This window comes from Lepidochelys kempii, chromosome 1 (genome assembly GCF_965140285.1).
Source record: "Lepidochelys kempii isolate rLepKem1 chromosome 1, rLepKem1.hap1, whole genome shotgun sequence".
NCBI classification, from domain to species: Eukaryota; Metazoa; Chordata; order Testudines; family Cheloniidae; genus Lepidochelys; species Lepidochelys kempii.
Window position 1 is genome coordinate 119625747 of NC_136380.1, and position 18561 is coordinate 119644307.

Genomic DNA, 18561 nt, shown 5'->3' on the forward strand with positions numbered 1-18561 from the left:
TGGAATTATAACAACGTTTAAACAAATGCAGAACCAAGCCCACTCGTAACCTCGAACTGATCTAGGTCATTCAAAGGACTGAACATGAATCCTTAAATTTCTCAAAAAGAGACAAAACAGATGTGACTATAAACTAAAGGAGTTCCTCCCCTGCCTTGAGCCCTGTATCAGTCCAAACGTAGTCTCTTCCTGGAATTTGGCTCTATAAGTTATCCAAAAGCAGCAGCAAAGCTGTAAACCTCCGCCTAAACTTTTTCCTTAATGTTGGTTACCCCTAGAGTTTCCCTGCAGAGATCTCTCTGTCATAGATAGGGTGATGAGATAGCAAATGTGACAAATCAGGACAGCGGGTGGGGGGTAATAGGAGCCTATGTAAGAAAAAGACCCAAAAATCGGGACTGTCCCTATAAAATCGGGACATCTGGTCACCCTAGTCATAGTCCCCAGTTCCTTTTGACCAAAAACAACTCCCACATCTTTCATGTTCATAGTGGAGTTAAAAAGATACTCCTGCCATAGAGAATCAGCAGGAATTATTCAGCATCTCTCTGCAGAGTTTGAACACATGCTAACAAGCTGGGTCAGCAAAAGAACTTTCCCTTCCTGTGATAGGGGCTCAGAAAACAGCCCTCAAATAACAAAAGATAATACACTCTGGATGCGTTTTAAAACTACCTTAGACATTTGCACATCCAATTCCCATTGAAATTAATGGAAATTGGGTGTCCAAATCCCTTAGAAGGCTATTATAATTCCACTCACTTTGTTTCTATTTCTCATTATCTAAGTCCTTCTGTGTCCCCCTCCCTCACCATAGCATCTGAGTGACACAGGCACCCACAGTTAAAACCACTTTATTGGCTATTGTAGAAATTAAGCAGCTGGTTGCCTAGGCATCTTTCAATATCCAGAACCCTTACTCATTTCATTTAATTATATCTGCACCTGTTGTTATTCATTGCAGAAAAAGGATTGAAAACATTGTTTAATTACAGAGCATGAAGACCTCTAACTTGAGTCTTTTAAGGCTTGCAGTTCTCAATGATCTAGCACAGATTCCACCCCTGATTTATAATTAAGTGCTCCAACCTAACTGCTTTATCATAGATGAACCTCAGGTGTAAAATCCATAAATTATGTTTCTCAGAGAACCTCTTTGTTTACCATTTTCTTTTTCTGACCTTCATTCACAACGTTTTATTTGACTTGTCTCTTCAACTGGGCATGGGCATGGCAGTGTCCACTACGAAAACCTCAAAATTTGGGACTGGTGATATCACTAACTGAACTATCTGTCGTGTATACTGAGAATGGTACAGTGGAAAATAGATTTTGTAATTATAAACATGGTTGAAATGTCTATGCTTGTACTGTTATTATTTCTCTCCCACCCCCACCCACCTCACATCTTTTTTGCCCCTTACCATAATAATTCATCAAAGCACTAAGCTTTAAGTACCATTCTGAATAAGGATGCACAGAGGCCTGATTTTACGTGTTTTTCTAAATAAGGATGAACTTAAGGACATTCTTTGCTGAATCTACACCTGGGCACTTTTCAGATAAATTAAATACACAATGGCAAGGTCCCTTTTGGACTTCATGTATTTTTCTTGTCTTCTGCCCTCCTTACTTAAAGGAAGCTCTGCCTGGGGATTTTTTTTTTTTTTAATTATCATTGTGCCAGTTACAGTGGAAATGTTTTGTCAAAGAGAAGGATCTTGAAGCATGTTCAGACTCTGGGTTGATCTAAGCTTCTATGGAATCTAATTCCACAACTGAAACTCCTCAACTGCAAATGCTTCGTCTCTGGCTCTCTTGCGCTTCATCGTGGGTTTTGAAAGCTGCAAGGTCCAAGAAGAATGCAGCGGTCTAGGATTGGTCATGGATGGAGATACAGTAACTGATGACCCTGGGACCTGACTGGATCATGGCTTTGGAGATCAGGACCTTTGGAGATCAGGACTTTAAACTGACAATGGAAGTAGATTGGGAACCAGTGGAGAGATTGAAGCACAGGGATTAAGTGCTCACAATAGTTTAGCCTCTTCACTAGGCAAGCAGACACATTTTATACAAGCTGGAGCATAGGAGGTGGGATAGCTCAGTGGTTTGAGCATTGGCCTGCTAAACCAAGGGTTGTGAGTTCAATCCCTGAGGGGACTGTTTAGGGATCGGGGTAAAAATTGGGGGTTGATCCTGCTTTGAGCAGGGGGTTGGACTAGATGACCTCCTGAAGTCCCTTCCAACCCTGATATTCTATGATTTCCATTGATTCTGCTTTATATCTGGTGAATTACAGTAATCCAGTCAGGAGAGGGGGAACAAATGCACCACTGTGGCCAGATCCTCCTCTAGGAATAAAAGACTGAGTTTTCTAGCAAACTGCAGTGGAGGAAGGTTTTTTCCTATCACAGATGTTACATGATTGTCTATTTATATTACAGTAGCACCCAAAATGTGCAGAGAGCTGTAGAGACTTATAGGCAGACACAGTGTCTTCCCTAAAGGGCTAAAATCCTAAAAAGACAAACAGAAAAAGGGTAGGGAAAATGGAGAAAACATAAAAACAAAGCAGTCTTAATAAGTCAGTGTTGTTATTTTTGTGTTACATTAAACATATATAAAATTATTCCCACACATATCTCCTCTATTTTAGCTTAACCCCACACATACTCTTGTAAAAGCTGCTGTACACACAAATAAGAGTCATACACACAAATATTAACACACACACACACACACACAGAGGGGTGTGACACTCATCATCTGTAGTTTTTATATTAATAACAGGGGTTGCTACATTATAATAAACACAGGTAGTTTATGTTACAATATAACTTCATTTAAGGAAACAGCTAAGATTGATAAGTGACAATGTACTTAACTATCACTTAATTTGCCCAAATTCTTAAAATCAAGGAAATGATTAGTTAATGACATAAATATTACACTTGCCCACATATTAAACAAATATATTATTCTGATTAAGTATTTTAAAATGTGTATTTCATCAAAATACAATGTTTTAATATGTTATCTTAGTTAACTTGATTTCAGACTCCAGATATTTTGTTCTAAGGGATACCGTTAAATAGAAAATATCAGATAACATATTTATCAACTGATAGCAAATATTTTTGCTAAAATATTTATGATTACTACTTCTCCATGTACTGCTGATGTTAGATATAGCACTTTGGGGATCACTATTATACTGTTCATATTCTGATCGTTATCATTTCTATCTAGACTTTACTAAAGAGTGGTTATACAACAAGAAAATATACACATTAAGCTCAAACTGATTTCAGTGGCAGCCACTCTTGTCTCTTTATCTAACCTGGGTTCTTATACAGCACCTATCGTTAGGGTGTCTGACGTTATGTCTACACTACAGAGTTAAGTCGATTTAAGCTACATCGACAATCCTCCACCGCTGTAATTAAACCGCTTGTTCACGTTCACATAACGAATCTTGCGACGGTGGAGCATGTCCACAGTTGGTGGTCTTGCACTGACAGAGAAAGCACTGCACCATGGGAAGCTATCTCACTGTGCAACTCACCACCATCTGCCACTGGGTGCTCTGGGCAGGGATCGCAGCACATCATGGTAGAATCAGTGTTCCATGATGCGGTTTTCTTTGTCCCATCATTGCATGGGCTTCCTAATATGTATCACGCCACTTTTCAACAACTCCTGTAAACTGTGCTTCTATCATCTCTGTCTGAAAGCATGGATCCTGCATTGCTCTCCAATCTTGTGATGAGCGTTATGAACACAATAGGGTTGATCTTGCAATATTTCATGAGCTGCGAATCTGATAATGACACTGTGGTGTTTGCCCTGCTGTGTGCCATGGAAAGTAACAATTCAAGATTGATGTTGGCATTCACAGAGCAACTGCACACGGTGGACCGTCTGTACTGGGCTCGGGAAATAATCACTGAGTGGTGGGATAGCATCGTGATGCAGGTATGGGATGATGAGCAGTGACTGCAGAACTTTTGGATGCGCAAAGCCACCTTCCTCACCATCTCCGCTATGAAACTGACCTAAGGATTTTACACACATTTGTATGTATATTGATCTCTTAACTATGTATAACTCTCTTTTATTAATAAATCTTAGATTTTGTTAATAAGGATTGCTGTAAGGGTGTATTTGGGTAAGGTCAGTGGTCTTTTGGGAGTGGTAGAACTTTAATTACGGTAAATAAGGTTTTCAATAACTCCTCATTATATTAGCATTGGCTGTCTAGATGGGAGCCAAAGGTTGGATTGCTTAAAGGGGATTATATTTGACTTCTCCAATGCGGTGTCATAGACGCTGTTTTGTTACTGGCTTGCTGAATCTAATTATAGAATAAACCAGTTTATTCTATAGGGATTGTCTACCCTATTCCTTGCTGTTTGCCCTGAGTAAGCATTCTCAATGTGACCCTTCCAGGCACCACAACCACAGTAATATAGCTGTATAATAAAGGAACACAACTAAGTGATCAGGCAGCTGCATTCTGCACTATCGTAAGTTTGAGTGGTCTTCGAGTGTTGTCACAAGTTGAGCACATTACAGCAAACTAATTATTATCCTTATTTCGACTTGTAAAATTGCAAAGGTTATTATGAGCATGAAATAATCCAGGACATTTTGAAAACCAGCCGCAGTCTATGATTCTGATTTCCTGTAGCAATATTTTTAATGGTTTTCTATAGTCTTTGTAAAGAATGTCTTTTTGTTTCTAATGTATTACTATAGCTATACAATAACAAGCTGGCTGTCTGAAATAGAAGAAACAAGTATCAGATGAGTAAAGTCACCAAGGAAAAACAGGATAAAGGCCTAGCTTACACTACAGAGTTAGGTTGACACAAGGTGGCTTACATCAACCTAATTATGTCAGTGTTTACACTAGAATGCTGCTTCTGCCGAAGTAAGTCACCTGCTACACGAACATAATAACTCCACCTCAACTAGAGGTGTTGTGCTTAGGTCCGTGTCATTAGAGCAGCACAGCGTCCATGTAGACACTGAGTTCTTACATCACCTGTTCTCTGTCAGCCCTGAGTAGGGCTGAGAGCTGGAGCTCCTCCCACCCTGGTGCTGACAGCCCAAGCTGTCACCAGGCACTAGCTGGAGCTGTCAGCACCCGGGCCTGGGGAGGAGGGCTCCAGCTGTGAGCCTGGCCCCTGGCTGACAGCTTGGGCTGTCAGCACTGGAGCCAGGGAGAGAGGAGGCTGATAGTTGAGGCTGTCAGCCTCAGGGCTGCTGAACTGCAGCTGTCAGTGTCCCGCAATCCCCTACCTCAGTCGGTGGAAGCACTCCTAGTCAGGGCATGCCCCACCAACAGGTGGAACATAGTGTGGACATGAACCACCACTTTAATTACTGTGTTGGCTGTACACTGACTTAACTTAAATTGACTTAACTTTCTAGCGTAGGCAAGCCTTTAGTTTATGGTTGTCTGAGGGAAATAACTGAAGTGTGATAAAATTTACAAAAAAATACTTTCAAGTTGGAACTCAGGATTTATTTTTAACTTTTTTTAAAAATTGAGATCTGTGATATTTTAGAATTATCTCTCAAAGAGAAGTGGTTTAAGCCTCATCACTTCAGTTACAATATTTAAAGCTAGAAAAAGCTCTGGTGGAGCTCCTATTCAGAAGAATTATGCCCCAGGGTCCTCGTCACAAGATGTAACCCAACCCATTTTATCTCCAGTTTCTCTGGTTCCATGCTATGCCTGAAGTTCCCAGTTTTAATCTGGCATCTGTTACACATTTCAGAATTGCACTGATGGTTTTTGTGTTCTCTCTGGTGCATGGCAGTGGTATTTTGATGCTGACAGTAACTTATTTTTGCAAGTGACTTCCTAAGACTCTTTCCAGTTATTTTCTTGATTTTCATAACTGAACCCTGGGGGGGGGAAAAGAAACAAGAAGTTCTGGTGTAGCATATAATAGAATGCTGATTTCAATCCCCACTCTGAAAATTCTGAAAAAAAAATATAAAAACCTAACATGAAAACAAAATACACTGAGCATATGTCCTATCATACTGATGGAGCCAGTGTTACTTCTGGTGATGTTTCTTTACCTCAGCTGGACAGCTGCTTTCTCACAGATCCATAAGTGCTTCTGTGAGCAGTCGCCTTAGGACACCAAAATGAGAGCTGCCCTCACAGTGGAGAATTGAGTGGCGATTGCTGTGTGGAAGCTGGCAACTCCAGACTGCTACCGATCAGTCACAAATCAATTTGGAACATCTACTGTAGGGGTTGAAGTGATGCAAGTGCTCAGGGCCATTAATTGTCTCCTGTTACAAAAGACAGTAGTCTGGGCAATGTGTGGGAAATAGTGGATGGCTTTGCAGCAATGGGATTCCCTAGCTGCGGCAGGTGATAGATGGCACACATATCCCAATTTTGGCCCCAGACCACCTTGCGATGGACTATATGAACAGAAAGGGCTACTTCTCTATGGTATTGCAAGCGCTGGTGGATCACCAGGTCATTTCACAACATCAAAGTGGGATGGTCAGCGAAGGTGCGTGACGCACGCATCTTCAGAAACACTGACCTGTATAGAAAGCTACATGCAGGACTTTCTTTCCAGACCAGAAGATTGTAATTGGGGATGTGGAAATGCCAATTGTGATCCTGGGAGACCCAGCCTACCCCTTGTTCCCATGGCTCATAAAGCCTTATATCGGAAACCTTGACAGCAGCAAGGAGCACTTCAACAACAGGCTCAGAAGATGCAGAATGACTGTGGAATGTGCCTTTGACAGATTAAAGGGTCACTGGTGCTGCCTTTTTAGCAGGCTAGACCTCAATGAGGAAAATATTCCCATGGTCATAGCAGCCTGCTATGCTCTGCATAACATTTGTGAAAGTAAGTGGGGAATGTTTCTGTAGGGGTGGAGTCTTGAGGTGGATCGGCTGGTGGCTGCTTTTGAGCAACCAGACACCAGGGCAATTAGAAAGACTCAAGGCGGGGAGCTATTTGAATCAGGGAGGCTTTGAAGGAAAATTTTGACAGTGAGCCCCAGTAATGTGTCTTCTGTAATTAAGGCTACGTTTTAGTCATGGGTATTTTTAGTAAAAGTCATGGACAGGTCATGGGCAGTAAACAAAAATTCATGGCCCATGACCCGTCCATGACTTTTACTAAAAATACCCATGACTAAAACTTGTGGGGGCTGCCCAGGGCTCCCTCAGATGCTGAGGGAAGGCGGTCCGGGTGCTGGGGGGGCGGGCACTGGTGCGCAGCCAGGACCTCTGCTGGTGCTGCGGGGGGAGCAGTGCTGTGGGCAGAGGCAGTGCGCAGAACTGCCTGGCCATGCCTCTGCCTAGCAGCTGAGTGAGGGGGATGTCGCTGCTACTGGGGAGCACCCCAGGTAAACATCGCCCAGAGCCCACCTCACCCCCTCCCATGCCCCAATCCCCTGCTCCCTCCCACACCCAAAAGTTGCACTGTAATATGACCCTTGTAATGATTGCTGAGTGCATTAAGTGTACTCTTCAAATGTTACTATTGCTATTGTGTATGAATTTCAGCGGCAACCATCATATGTAGTCCAATAAAGATTTGTTTTCTTTCCATAAGTTCATTATTATTTAACAGCTATACAAACATTTCTATTACCTAGAAGGGACATTACAATGAAGAGCACTTTTTAATGAGGCTCTCACAGTGGGTGTATGTCCAGCTGTCATTGTGAAACATGCCTCTAAGGATGGAGTGTCTGGGGTACTGTGATGGGCCAGGAACATACAAGGAATGTGTGTGTGGGGGATTTTGGGGAGGTCATGGAAGGCAGTTCTGAAATGGCTGCAGGGTGAGGTGAGTATGGATGTGTTCTTCCTGCAGCACAGTCAGGGACCTCAGCATGTCCGTTTGGTCCTCGAGCAGCTGTATGATCTGCTCCTTCCCCTGTTTCCTCTTCTGGCTATCTGTTTGCAGTTTTTCACTGATAGCCTCTCTCCAAGCTCTCTCCTTGCTATCAGCAGGATCAGATGATGATAGCACTTCCTTGAACATGTCTTCCTTACTCCTCCTGGTACATCTCTTTATCAGACTGAGCTCCTCAGCCAGTGTTCAAGAGGAGACTCTCAAGGCCATATCTCCAAAAGCTATAGAAACAATCGACAGAGGCACTATTGTGAGTGCATGCACCACCTTGATTCATACAAATTACATACACCACTTTTCTCACTTTCCCTTGGCAAGCATACAGCACATCGAGAGCCCTAACCATGGTGAGTTAGGCACAAAGGAAAGGGGGTAAGATGGGACAAATCGGGGGGGGAGGTTAATGGTGGATCATTAATCATTACAAGCGCTTAGGGACACTATTCTGAATACTGACACTGTTTTCCACAGGTGGAGTAATAGAAGCTGATATCTTGCTCCTGAGGGTAACCGAGGATGCTCCTGCATGTGTGTGGCTGCAGACCAAGTCCATATGCTGCTCACCTGTGTGCTGCTTTGGTGCCTGCAGACATAACTGCTGATTGGTGTAGCAAAGTTTCCTTCCGCAGGGGAAGGAACAAGACAGCCCTCCCAAGGAATCTACAGCAAAGGATTGCAGAGTACTTCCACAAAAGTTTCCTAGAGATCAGTATGGCGGATTCCTGGGACATCCCGGTGTGCATCAACAAACTTTTCCACATGCCCCTCCCCGGGTCTAGCTACACAGGGGAGTGAGAAATAGATGCATACAGTGCTACTGTTGGTTATTTCTATCCCTCTTCTACCCTGGAAACAAAAATAGCTCTAGCTCATTTCTCCCTGCAATATCAAAGCACAATGAGTAATTACCAGAGCTCCCCTGTCCTGCATCCGGCATGCCAGAGCCAGAGTGCTGGGGCTGGCTAGATCCCTCCAGAGATTGAAACATGCCATGCCACCAGACAACCCTGTCACCTGTCCTCCATCCCGATCCTCCTCCAACTCCACTTCCTCATCCACCACTTTGTCCTCAGAGTTCACTCCACTGGCCACTGCCTCCAGTCCCCATGGAGTATCCACGGGGTTCTTGGCAGTGGAGTCGGGGTCGCCACCGAAGATGCATGTAGCTCCTTGTAAAAGCGGCATGTCTTTGGCAACACACCAGACTGACAATTGGCCTCCCTTACTTTCTTGTATGCCTGCCTCAGCTCCTTAATCTTTGCGCAACACTGCTGCGTGTCCCTCTCATACCCATTCCGCTCCGTGCCATGAGCAATCTGCCCATAAGTATTGAAGTTCCTATGGCTGTTGCAGAGCTATGACTGCACAGCCTCCTCTCCCCACAGACCTAGCAGATCCACCAACTCCATTACATGCCTGCCTGGAGTACATTTGCTGCGGGGAGCTGCCATGGGAAGATGCTATGTGAGCTGTCCACGCTGAGAAAACAGGAAGTAGAATTTCAAAAATTCCCAGGTCTTTAAATGGGGGAGGATCGCATGCCTGTGTACCTGGCTGCAGGGCAGCGGAGTTCAAAGTGGTGACCAGAGCGGTCATGATGGGCATTAGGGGTCATCTCCTGGAGGTCTATGAGGGTGCCATAAGCAACGCAGTGTCTACACTGGCATTGCCTCATTCTAACTTCATCGCAAAAAAACTGTGTGGCTCTTGTCCAGGTGGTTTTATTATGTCGGCATAGCAAGAGAGTTACAGCAGCAGAGGAGCATTGCAGTGTATACCTCTCCACTGTTTTGTCAACAAAACTGTAGTGTAGACATGGCCTCGGTATGCAGCCAGATTTTGCTGAAGCTGGCACTTCAGTTTTGAATCTCTACCACAGAGAAAGAAGCTTTGAATAGGTAGCAGTAAATCCAGAAAAAACAGCAACCGGGTTAATTAGACTGTGGGATAGTAGGAGTTACCCTTTACAGTCCAACTTTCCACTACTGCAGTTGGAGGTAGCATCAGCCTTCCCAACCTTATTAAGAGCATGGATTAACCTGGAAGCTGAAACCAAGGTACTTCTCCAGCAATGAGGTGCTCTTTGTTCTGTAGCTGCAGTGGTAAACTGCTAGTGGTACCAGTAGCAGTAAGTCTTATAGAAGGGTGGCTAGGCTGTGTGCTCCTTTTGGATATGGTGTTCCTTTGCCTTCTGTGTGATCTCGTGAAACATACACCCTGTTATCCATTTAAGAATTAGGTTTTTCAGCCACCTTCTCGTGAGATTAGGCACAAGTACAAGGAGGTGGTTTGAGATGATTACATACGTCTCCTTTATATATTTACATTCTGGGGACCACCCACATCACAGAATGCATTTAAATTGTTCACCAAACTTTCTTTTGGAGTCAAGACTAAATTACAGTTTCACTTTTCCCAGACTACAAGAAAAATTAGCTACTTTTCCAATGACTATTATTAGACACTTTTTTTTTTTTTAAAGAGTAGGATCCCTTCATTGGAGACCTTTCAAATAGTGGGTAAAGTCTTCACACCTCCGAAATTCCTTTAACTGCTAGTTATTTAACTCTAGGTTGCAATAAAATTCTAAGAGGTTGAAAACAAGCTCCTTTTTTTGCATGCAAATTTAAATATTTTTGGTGATGGTTTGGGGAAAAGGGATGAAATCCCCATTAGAAAAGGTGAGATCTTGTCTATTTTCAGATGATACTGATAAATTCTTCTGAGCATTGTGGAATTATAGTATTGTTTTAATTATTTCAGTCGATAAGTCAGCATTGCTTCAAGCCTGTACTTGAGCAAAAAAATGGCCTTTGGGAAACATGAGGTCAGTCTTGTTTGATGTCACAACAGTGCCAGTGTAAATATCTATTAGAAAGCACTTTGTAAGTTCTACAAAGTAATCTTTCTTCTGTTGGGGAATGCCCACCTGTCAGCATCAAAAATGTTCTTTTATAGCATTTAAAATCTGTCACGTAATGCTTCTAATTACCATAATCTTCTCAAAATCCATTGCTACTGTAGTAATCAATTGGTTTCCTCAAGTATTAATAGTCAACAACGAGTTAACAAGCTAATTGGCAACAGATATAACACTTCATGTCTAATTATTTGGTAATTAAAATGTACTTTTTCTATTATTCTTTCTCCAGAATGCTAGAAGATGACCTCAAGTTAAGTAGTGATGAAGAAGAGAATGGCCAGGTATGAGCTACTGAATTCAAATGTAATCTGTAGAATGTTTAATACCAAGTCTGATTTATTCAAGTAATATTACGCTATTACTTTTTAAAGTATGTGTAGAGGTTATCAAAATAATTTAAAGTACTGTAAATGGAATACCAGATGTGCTTGTTTCATGCCAGATTGTTTGTTTTAACTACTGTATTTAATGGAAATGTGCTACACTGCTCTTGATTTATTAGCTTGATGTAATTCGGAAATATTTTTGGATACGTCTGTTTTTTAAATAAAAAAATAATTCTGTATTAAAGATTCAGGTCCAAATCTTCAAACCTGGGTGTCCAAAGGTCCTAAATCTATATCTGGCACCAAAAATTAAAATGGTCTGATTTTCAAAAGGTGCTCATCTGCCATTGAAGTTGATGGGATTTGCAGTTGCTCAGTACTTCTGCAACCCAGGCCACTTACATGTTGGTACATGAATTTATGTGCATTACTTTGGGTGCCCAGGTGTGAAAAGGTTGATCTCATTGCTTTTAATTTCTCTTTAGTTTGGCTACATCTACACTTGGAGCTGGGGGTGTGATTCCCAGTTCCTGCAGACATAATCATGCTAACTCTTCTTGAGCTAGAGCAGTGGTTTTCAACCTGTCGTCTGCGTCTACTAAGATCTGTAGACTATGTCTAAGATTTCCAAAGGGGTCCGCGCTTCCATTTGAAATTTTTTAGGGGTCTGCAAATGAAAAAGGTTGAAAACCACTGGAACTGGAACAGTTTTTCTCAAGCAGTTTTTCTCAAGGACCGCTGCCAGTTCCTGAGATCTCCCTGACACATGTTAGAAAGGCAGCAAGCCAGTCCCTGGTATCAAAAAAGTTGCGAAACACTGAGCTAGAGCACTAGAAATAGTAGTGTAGCCACAATAGCACAGACGGCAGTGAGCAGCAACATGGGCTAGCCACCCAGAATACCAGCCTGCCTGGATCCCCTGGGTATGTATGTGGGGCGGCCGCCGCTGCCCATGCTGCTGCAGCCACACTACTGTTTTTAGTGCGCTTGCTCAATGAGAGCTAGTGCAAATATGTTGACACAAGCTCAAAACCACACCCCTCGCTCGCAGAGTAGACATAGCCTAAGCATCTGTATTTTAAAACATGCTGCAAACCTTTTTGATATTTATATTAGATAAACTAATATTTCACCAATTTTGAATAAAAAGGTTGGGTGTTAAGAAGATTCAGCTCATGGATTAAAGTTGTTTACCATATTTATAAAATTTCTTTTTGCTTAATGTATTTCTTGCAAGGGATCCCGAAACACGTCCGAGTTAATTACTTTTCTTGCATGTCTCGGTAGTTTACTGTACAGTGTGTAGACAGACTAGGGCAAGGCGAAATAAGAGACAAAGAGAATGTTCTGGGAACAGTAATGAGCTCAAGGAATTGTTGGGTTCAAGGAGTAGGATTGTGTGTTTTAGGAAGTAAACGTTAGGATTTAGGAGTCACAGTAAACCATTGAGTTAAGGAAGAAGAGATGAGTCTCAATTAAGGATGGGATTTGGAATCATGGAAACATGGAACAGGGTGGCTGTTTCTGAAAATGGTAGAAAATAGGCATATGGATCTATATCTCCCATGGCAAATGGAGATAGGGATAAGAAGGTGTATGCTAGTCAAGGAATGCAGGGTATAAGAACATAATACATTTGGGGGGGGGGGAAATTGCTGTTAATTCCTGCCTACTTCCACAGACCTGACGTCTTTTTCTCCCTGTGCCACATCTTCAAGCTAATAATACCTTTCCTATGGCTCAGCAACTGGTATTGTGAATGTTAGCTTCTGGAATACTAAGTACCAGGCAATAGAATATTACAGTATCGCCTTTTTGTTTTGTATAATCTATTTTTCTGCTTATACCACCTCATACCTTTCAGAGTAGCAGCCGTGTTAGTCTGTATTCGCAAAAAGAAAAGGAGGACTTGTGGCACCTTAGAGACTAACCAATTTATTTGAGCATGAGCTTTCGTGAGCTACAGCTCACTTCAGTACAGTTCACTTCAGCTACAGCTTCACTTCAAGTGTAGCTCACGAAAGCTTATGCTCAAATAAATTGGTTAGTCTCTAAGGTGCCACAAGTCCTCCTTTTCTTTTCACCTAATACCTTGTTTACCTTTTTAATTATTAGTGTGCAGTGCATTAATGGTTTCAATGACTTTTACGCTGTTGCCCCTTTTTCCTGATCAGTGTGCTGGAAGATAGCTCCATTTAGCACATCTTCCATGAAGTGGTTCCTCCATTTCAGACTAATTATTTTATATTTTAGACACTGACCTCCTTTTGCCATCTGCTGGACCAATCAGCTAAATCAACAATATCCTATAGAATCTGTTTGCATCATTGTTCCTTAATATTTACTCTCCCTCTCAGTTAAATTATCTCAGAAATCCTGGAGATCTTGACCCCAATCCTGCGCTGCCTCCAAGATGTGCTTAATGCCACTTTTGCCCTCTTTCCCACCAGTCCTGGGTGGCCAGGAACTAAGTTGTTCTGCAGTGTAAATTAGAGCATCTTCAAGGGTGTTTTGACTTATATCATCTCTCTATGACCTCCAGGAGCCGTTCAGCAATGGGGGAATATTGTACAAGTGTGGAAGTATAGAAATTCCTTGACCTTGTCCCATTTCCCTGGATATATATTCTATACAAGGGGCCAGGAGTAGGACCCTCTATGGTGGTTCTTTGCCACCCAAGAATTTCTCTGACACTAAATTGGTAAGACCGCATTATGGCTGCTTTGTGCCACCAAAGAGGTATAAATCAACTGAAGCAGGGCTGAGGAGCTAGTCCCCTATTTTGAATGCCTTCAGCTAAATCATTTGTATATGTTATGAACAATTGATTTCCTAAAACTGTTCCCAGTGGCGAGCTGGTCTTGTGGTTAAGACACTGGTCTGAAACTGAGGAGACTGAGTTCAGTTCCTGGCTTTACCAAGACTGTCCGCGTGATCTTGAGCAAGTTGCTGAATCTCTCAGTGTCTTGGTTCCTCATCTGCAAAATGGAAATAATCATACTTCTTTACTCCCATGCATTGTCCATCTTGTATACTTAGAGCATAAGATCCTCAGGAAATGGGCTTTTTCTTTTGTGTATTTACACAGTGCCTAGCAATATGGGGCCCTGAGCTCTGATGGGACCTTTAGGCACTACCGTAATACAAATAATCCTTAGTAATTTCCCTTGTTGATGAGAAAAGTAGTAAATGTTCATCTGACTTGCAAGAGATGGGCCTAAATGAGAGTAATCACTCTCCAGCCAGATTCACAATTTACAACTACCTTTCTCCATCTGAACTTCATGGCTTGGTCCCACACCTGTAGCTGACATTTGTCCCCTGCTGTTTACCAGGTTTTTGCGCAGAAGCCTACTTTACTTCCTATTCCATGACTCTTACCTTACCCATTAATCTCAGATTTGAGTCAGAGGAACAGGAACGAATGGGGACAGAAAAAAATATATGAATGAATTTCAGTTTTTTATATAACTAAGTGCTACTATCCCTCAGAATAATTATAATCATTCAGTAATTGAGGGGAAATTTTACAAGAACTAGAAACCTTTTTTTTTTTTGCCATTACTTAAATCAGAAAAAAGATTTTTTTTAACAAGAATTCAAAATTTGGAGGGAGATTTTGTATTTGATTTTGAAATATCCAAGAAGCCAATGAAAAATGCTGAGGTTATACAGGTGAGGAGAGGAGCCTGACACATGTCAACACTGATGTTTGGAGAATTGTGACAAAGCAAGAGAACGTGAATGGTGGGGATACAGAGGTCAAGATGGGAAATGGATATGTGAATAAGAGCTTCAGTAGGGGAGTGACCAAGGCCTTGCTGAATGTGGACTGCATTCCAGGGGTTACAATAGGCAAGATTCATAGACTTGGGAGCTATGGGGAGGCAAAAGAGGATAGCGTTGAACTGAGCGTGTGTGTAAGCGAGCCTACAGTAATTACATTATCCACAAATATTAGACAGTCAATTTTAATTACATAAATGTATTTTCCTCCTTTAATGAGCATAGTTTATCCATTTAAACTGATCATTTTAATTTTACAGGCAGTAATCATAGGAATTGATATGTAGAAGGAAAATTTCCAGTTGGCATATTTTATTTCATACACATTGAAGAAAATTTACCTTTTAATCCCCAATCAATATCTAAAGACCACACAATTAACAGATAGCAAGGTCATTAACATAAATCTACAAGGTAAAGAGCCACTTCCTTTTGATTTATAATGAATAGAGTAATAATTTTGTCATCATCTCTCTCAGAAAGTGTCTGATGCTTTGTAGCATGAAGATGTCAAAACTGTACTTAAGATTGTTCAGAGTACTGAACTGGGGTAGTTATTGCCTCTTGGTTCCCTGATGTGTGGAATGGCACATGAAACATTCACATTAGAATACTCTGCTTTTCATTGTAGAGGTCACTGGATAACTTAAATCAGTCTTGGGTGTAATATTAAAAGGAGATTGCCAATTGTAATATGAACAATTCATTTTTTCTTCTTTGTCCTTTTACAATATGAAAATTTCCGAACAGAAAGCAGAGCCTTTAAGGGAAAAAACACTCTGAATTTACTTATGCAATTCATGTCAATCAATGGCCAAATAAATTAACTGACTGCTATGCATACATGGAATAATAATCTAACGTATTTTTGCAACCCAAGTCTCTTTCCTTGAATGCATTTTTCTCCTCAGGATCAGGTTGGTTGCCACTGAAATTTTGTGGCTGTGAAAATTTATTACCCACAGAGTCAATCTACATTCAGTCTGCCAAGTCTGAATAAATAGAGTCATTGTGCTTGTCTGGAATATGTAACCAAAGTTCAACCAGTCAGCTTGACTTTCACATCCCAAGAGATTCATAAAAGCCAACACCCTGGTATGTGCTCTTGATTCCTGCCAAAATTTTGTAAAATTGTATAAACAGAAGTTGAAGAAGGAATCAAAACTTGGTCTGAGAAACGTGGCTCCAGACTCAAACTCTTGGTGTACTTAAAGAAAAGAACTAAGTTTTAATACTTTGATTAATAATGATATGGACATCTCTTAGCAAGAGCAGGTAAATAGGTTATGAAGATTAAAGAGCTATATACAGGGTACATAGGAAATCAGTGAATTATCTCAAACACTGCTTAATACATTCATTTTGCCTATGTAAGTTATACAAAAGGAAAAATTAGAGCAGCTTTTACATGTAAATAGCTGCCTTCTTTAGGCGCTGATAGAAATAGATAAACACTGCAGGATCACACTCCGGTATTAGACTAATACATATGTAAGTTTCCTTCCATCTAAAATATAGCATTAAACACAATTGATGCTTAGCTTTAATATAATCCAAAATGAATAAGCTGCTGTCAGGATTCTTAGTAGTACAGGAATTTAGACACCAGTTGAAAACTAGCAGCTCTTTTCCATTCTTGTGAATGAAGCAAGAGTACATTAGTCCAATCACTCAATCACAATCAATACAGCTATATATCCCCCAGCAGAAAATAATTTGTTTTTAGAAGTCCTCAAGTTGTGTTTAGTGAATATGTCTTACTACAGCCTACATTATCAGACAATACTATGTCTTGAATTTCTGGACATGCATTCACAATCAATACAAAGTTAAAATTTGTAATGAAAAGAAAGGCCATGCATGTAAACTTCTCCAGAGTCGAATCATTTTTAACAAAGCTAAATAAATCCAAGTAAATACAGCCTCTACATCTGAATTTAAAAGTCCCAGGAAATTTGAAACAGTGACTTATTTCAGTCTGTAATTAGTTCCAAAACTGGGAGCAAAATGGCAACCTGCTTTTTTGCCATAAGATCTTAGATGATATTATGGGGCTTTATGAAGTCTAATATCAGCCAATCACAGAGCATAGCCAGGTGCGTAAAGAGAAAACAGATCCATCAGGTAAATTGGAACAGGGCCATGCAATCTGTTAGCCATCAGAACTATTTTTAGTCAGTATCTTGCATAACAGGATGCTAATTGCATTTGCATATGCCATGGCCAGAGAATGTACCCACATCCGGTCATTTCCACATAGTACTCCATCTATGCACCTCTTCAATGGTGCTGTACTTGCTGCCTTCTCAGGAATGACAATAAGCAGAGAGATGAGAACAGTCAGACCTAAAAAAACAGAAAGCAAACATCTTTTCAACATCAGACCTGGGTTTAAAGGTTTGGAAACAATCTTCAAAATGTTTGGAGGTTTAGGGTCTGATTCTGAACCACCAATATTAATGGGAGTTTTGCCATTTATTTCAATGCAGGTAGGATTGGTTAAAAAAACCAAAAACCACACACATCCAAAAGCTTAGTCAAAACCTATCTGTCTTTTTCAAAATAAGTTGGTTTTCCAAGATGTTCTGGGAAACTTGTAAAAAAAAATTCCTTTCCTTTGAGAACAATCTGTTCATGATGATTGTCCATAGTACAAGAAACATCTCAGTTCAGGTCAAGAGCAGAAGCAGAAGAGCAGAGATGAGCAAAAATGAAAATAAAAAATGTTTGGTTTCAGGGATTGGTGAAGTCTCACGCCAGCCCTTCCTTAATCTGGACTGGTTTGCTCAGCCCTCTCTTCTGTAGGTAATGTGACTATATTTCTTGATTGGAAAAAATGATCCTCATTATTAATATGAACTTCACTTACCCAGGGTAAGTCCATTATTATCTGCATATTAAAGGAATGATCCTTTTGGCAACAAACCAAACTAAAATCTGGAACAAGATTTAAGTAAGTCAATGGAGCCAATTTTCAGCAATGCTGTGGTTTGCCTGCACTGATTTTAAAGCTTTGTGACATCTACATTTGCACTTTAGCAAGGAATGACAAGAAGACCATGATTGCTTCACTGAAACTGACAGATAAGACACCATAAGAGTGCAGTCTGATCCTGCCAAACTTGGCTCACATCAGGGCCTGTGTTACAAAATCAGATTCAGTGTATGAAAGGCAGGATCAAGCTCTCAATTTGAATACTGTTGCCATGACTCACAGTACTAACATAAATTAGAGATTGGCCTAAATCAAAGTTTAGGGAGGTTCACAATAGATCAAGTTCTGATTTGGGTTCTTCTCTAGTAGCAAACACTTTAAAATAGACTGTAAATTAAACAAATACAAGCACATCTTACTTCGCTCCCCATATTGCTAAATAAAGTTGTTTCTTTACACATCTCCAAATTCTGTCTATTCCCACGATCACAACTGTTGTCCAAGCCTGAAGATTTCTCACCTTGACTACTACAACCTCCTCATCTCTGGCTCCCGAAAAGCTGGCCTTGTCGTCTTCAGTATAGCAAATATTCTTCCACTGAAATTATCTATATTGCCTGCCATCTGACCATGTCCAGCCCCAGTCACTAAGGATCTGACCCAAAAACCAATGAA

At 41.0% G+C, this 18561-nt stretch overlaps 1 protein-coding gene across 3 annotated transcripts in view; it reads left to right on the forward strand.

Annotated features, from left to right (window-relative positions):
• The window catches only part of AFF3 (ALF transcription elongation factor 3), a 469491-nt gene that overhangs the window by 335977 nt on the left and 114953 nt on the right, over window positions 1-18561 (forward strand). For all 3 annotated transcript variants that reach the window (XM_073352102.2, XM_073352110.2, XM_073352138.2), the window contains one exon: window positions 11069-11120. In XM_073352102.2, coding sequence (XP_073208203.1) covers window positions 11069-11120 — 52 coding nt within the window. The remainder of the gene's footprint in view (window positions 1-11068; window positions 11121-18561) is intronic.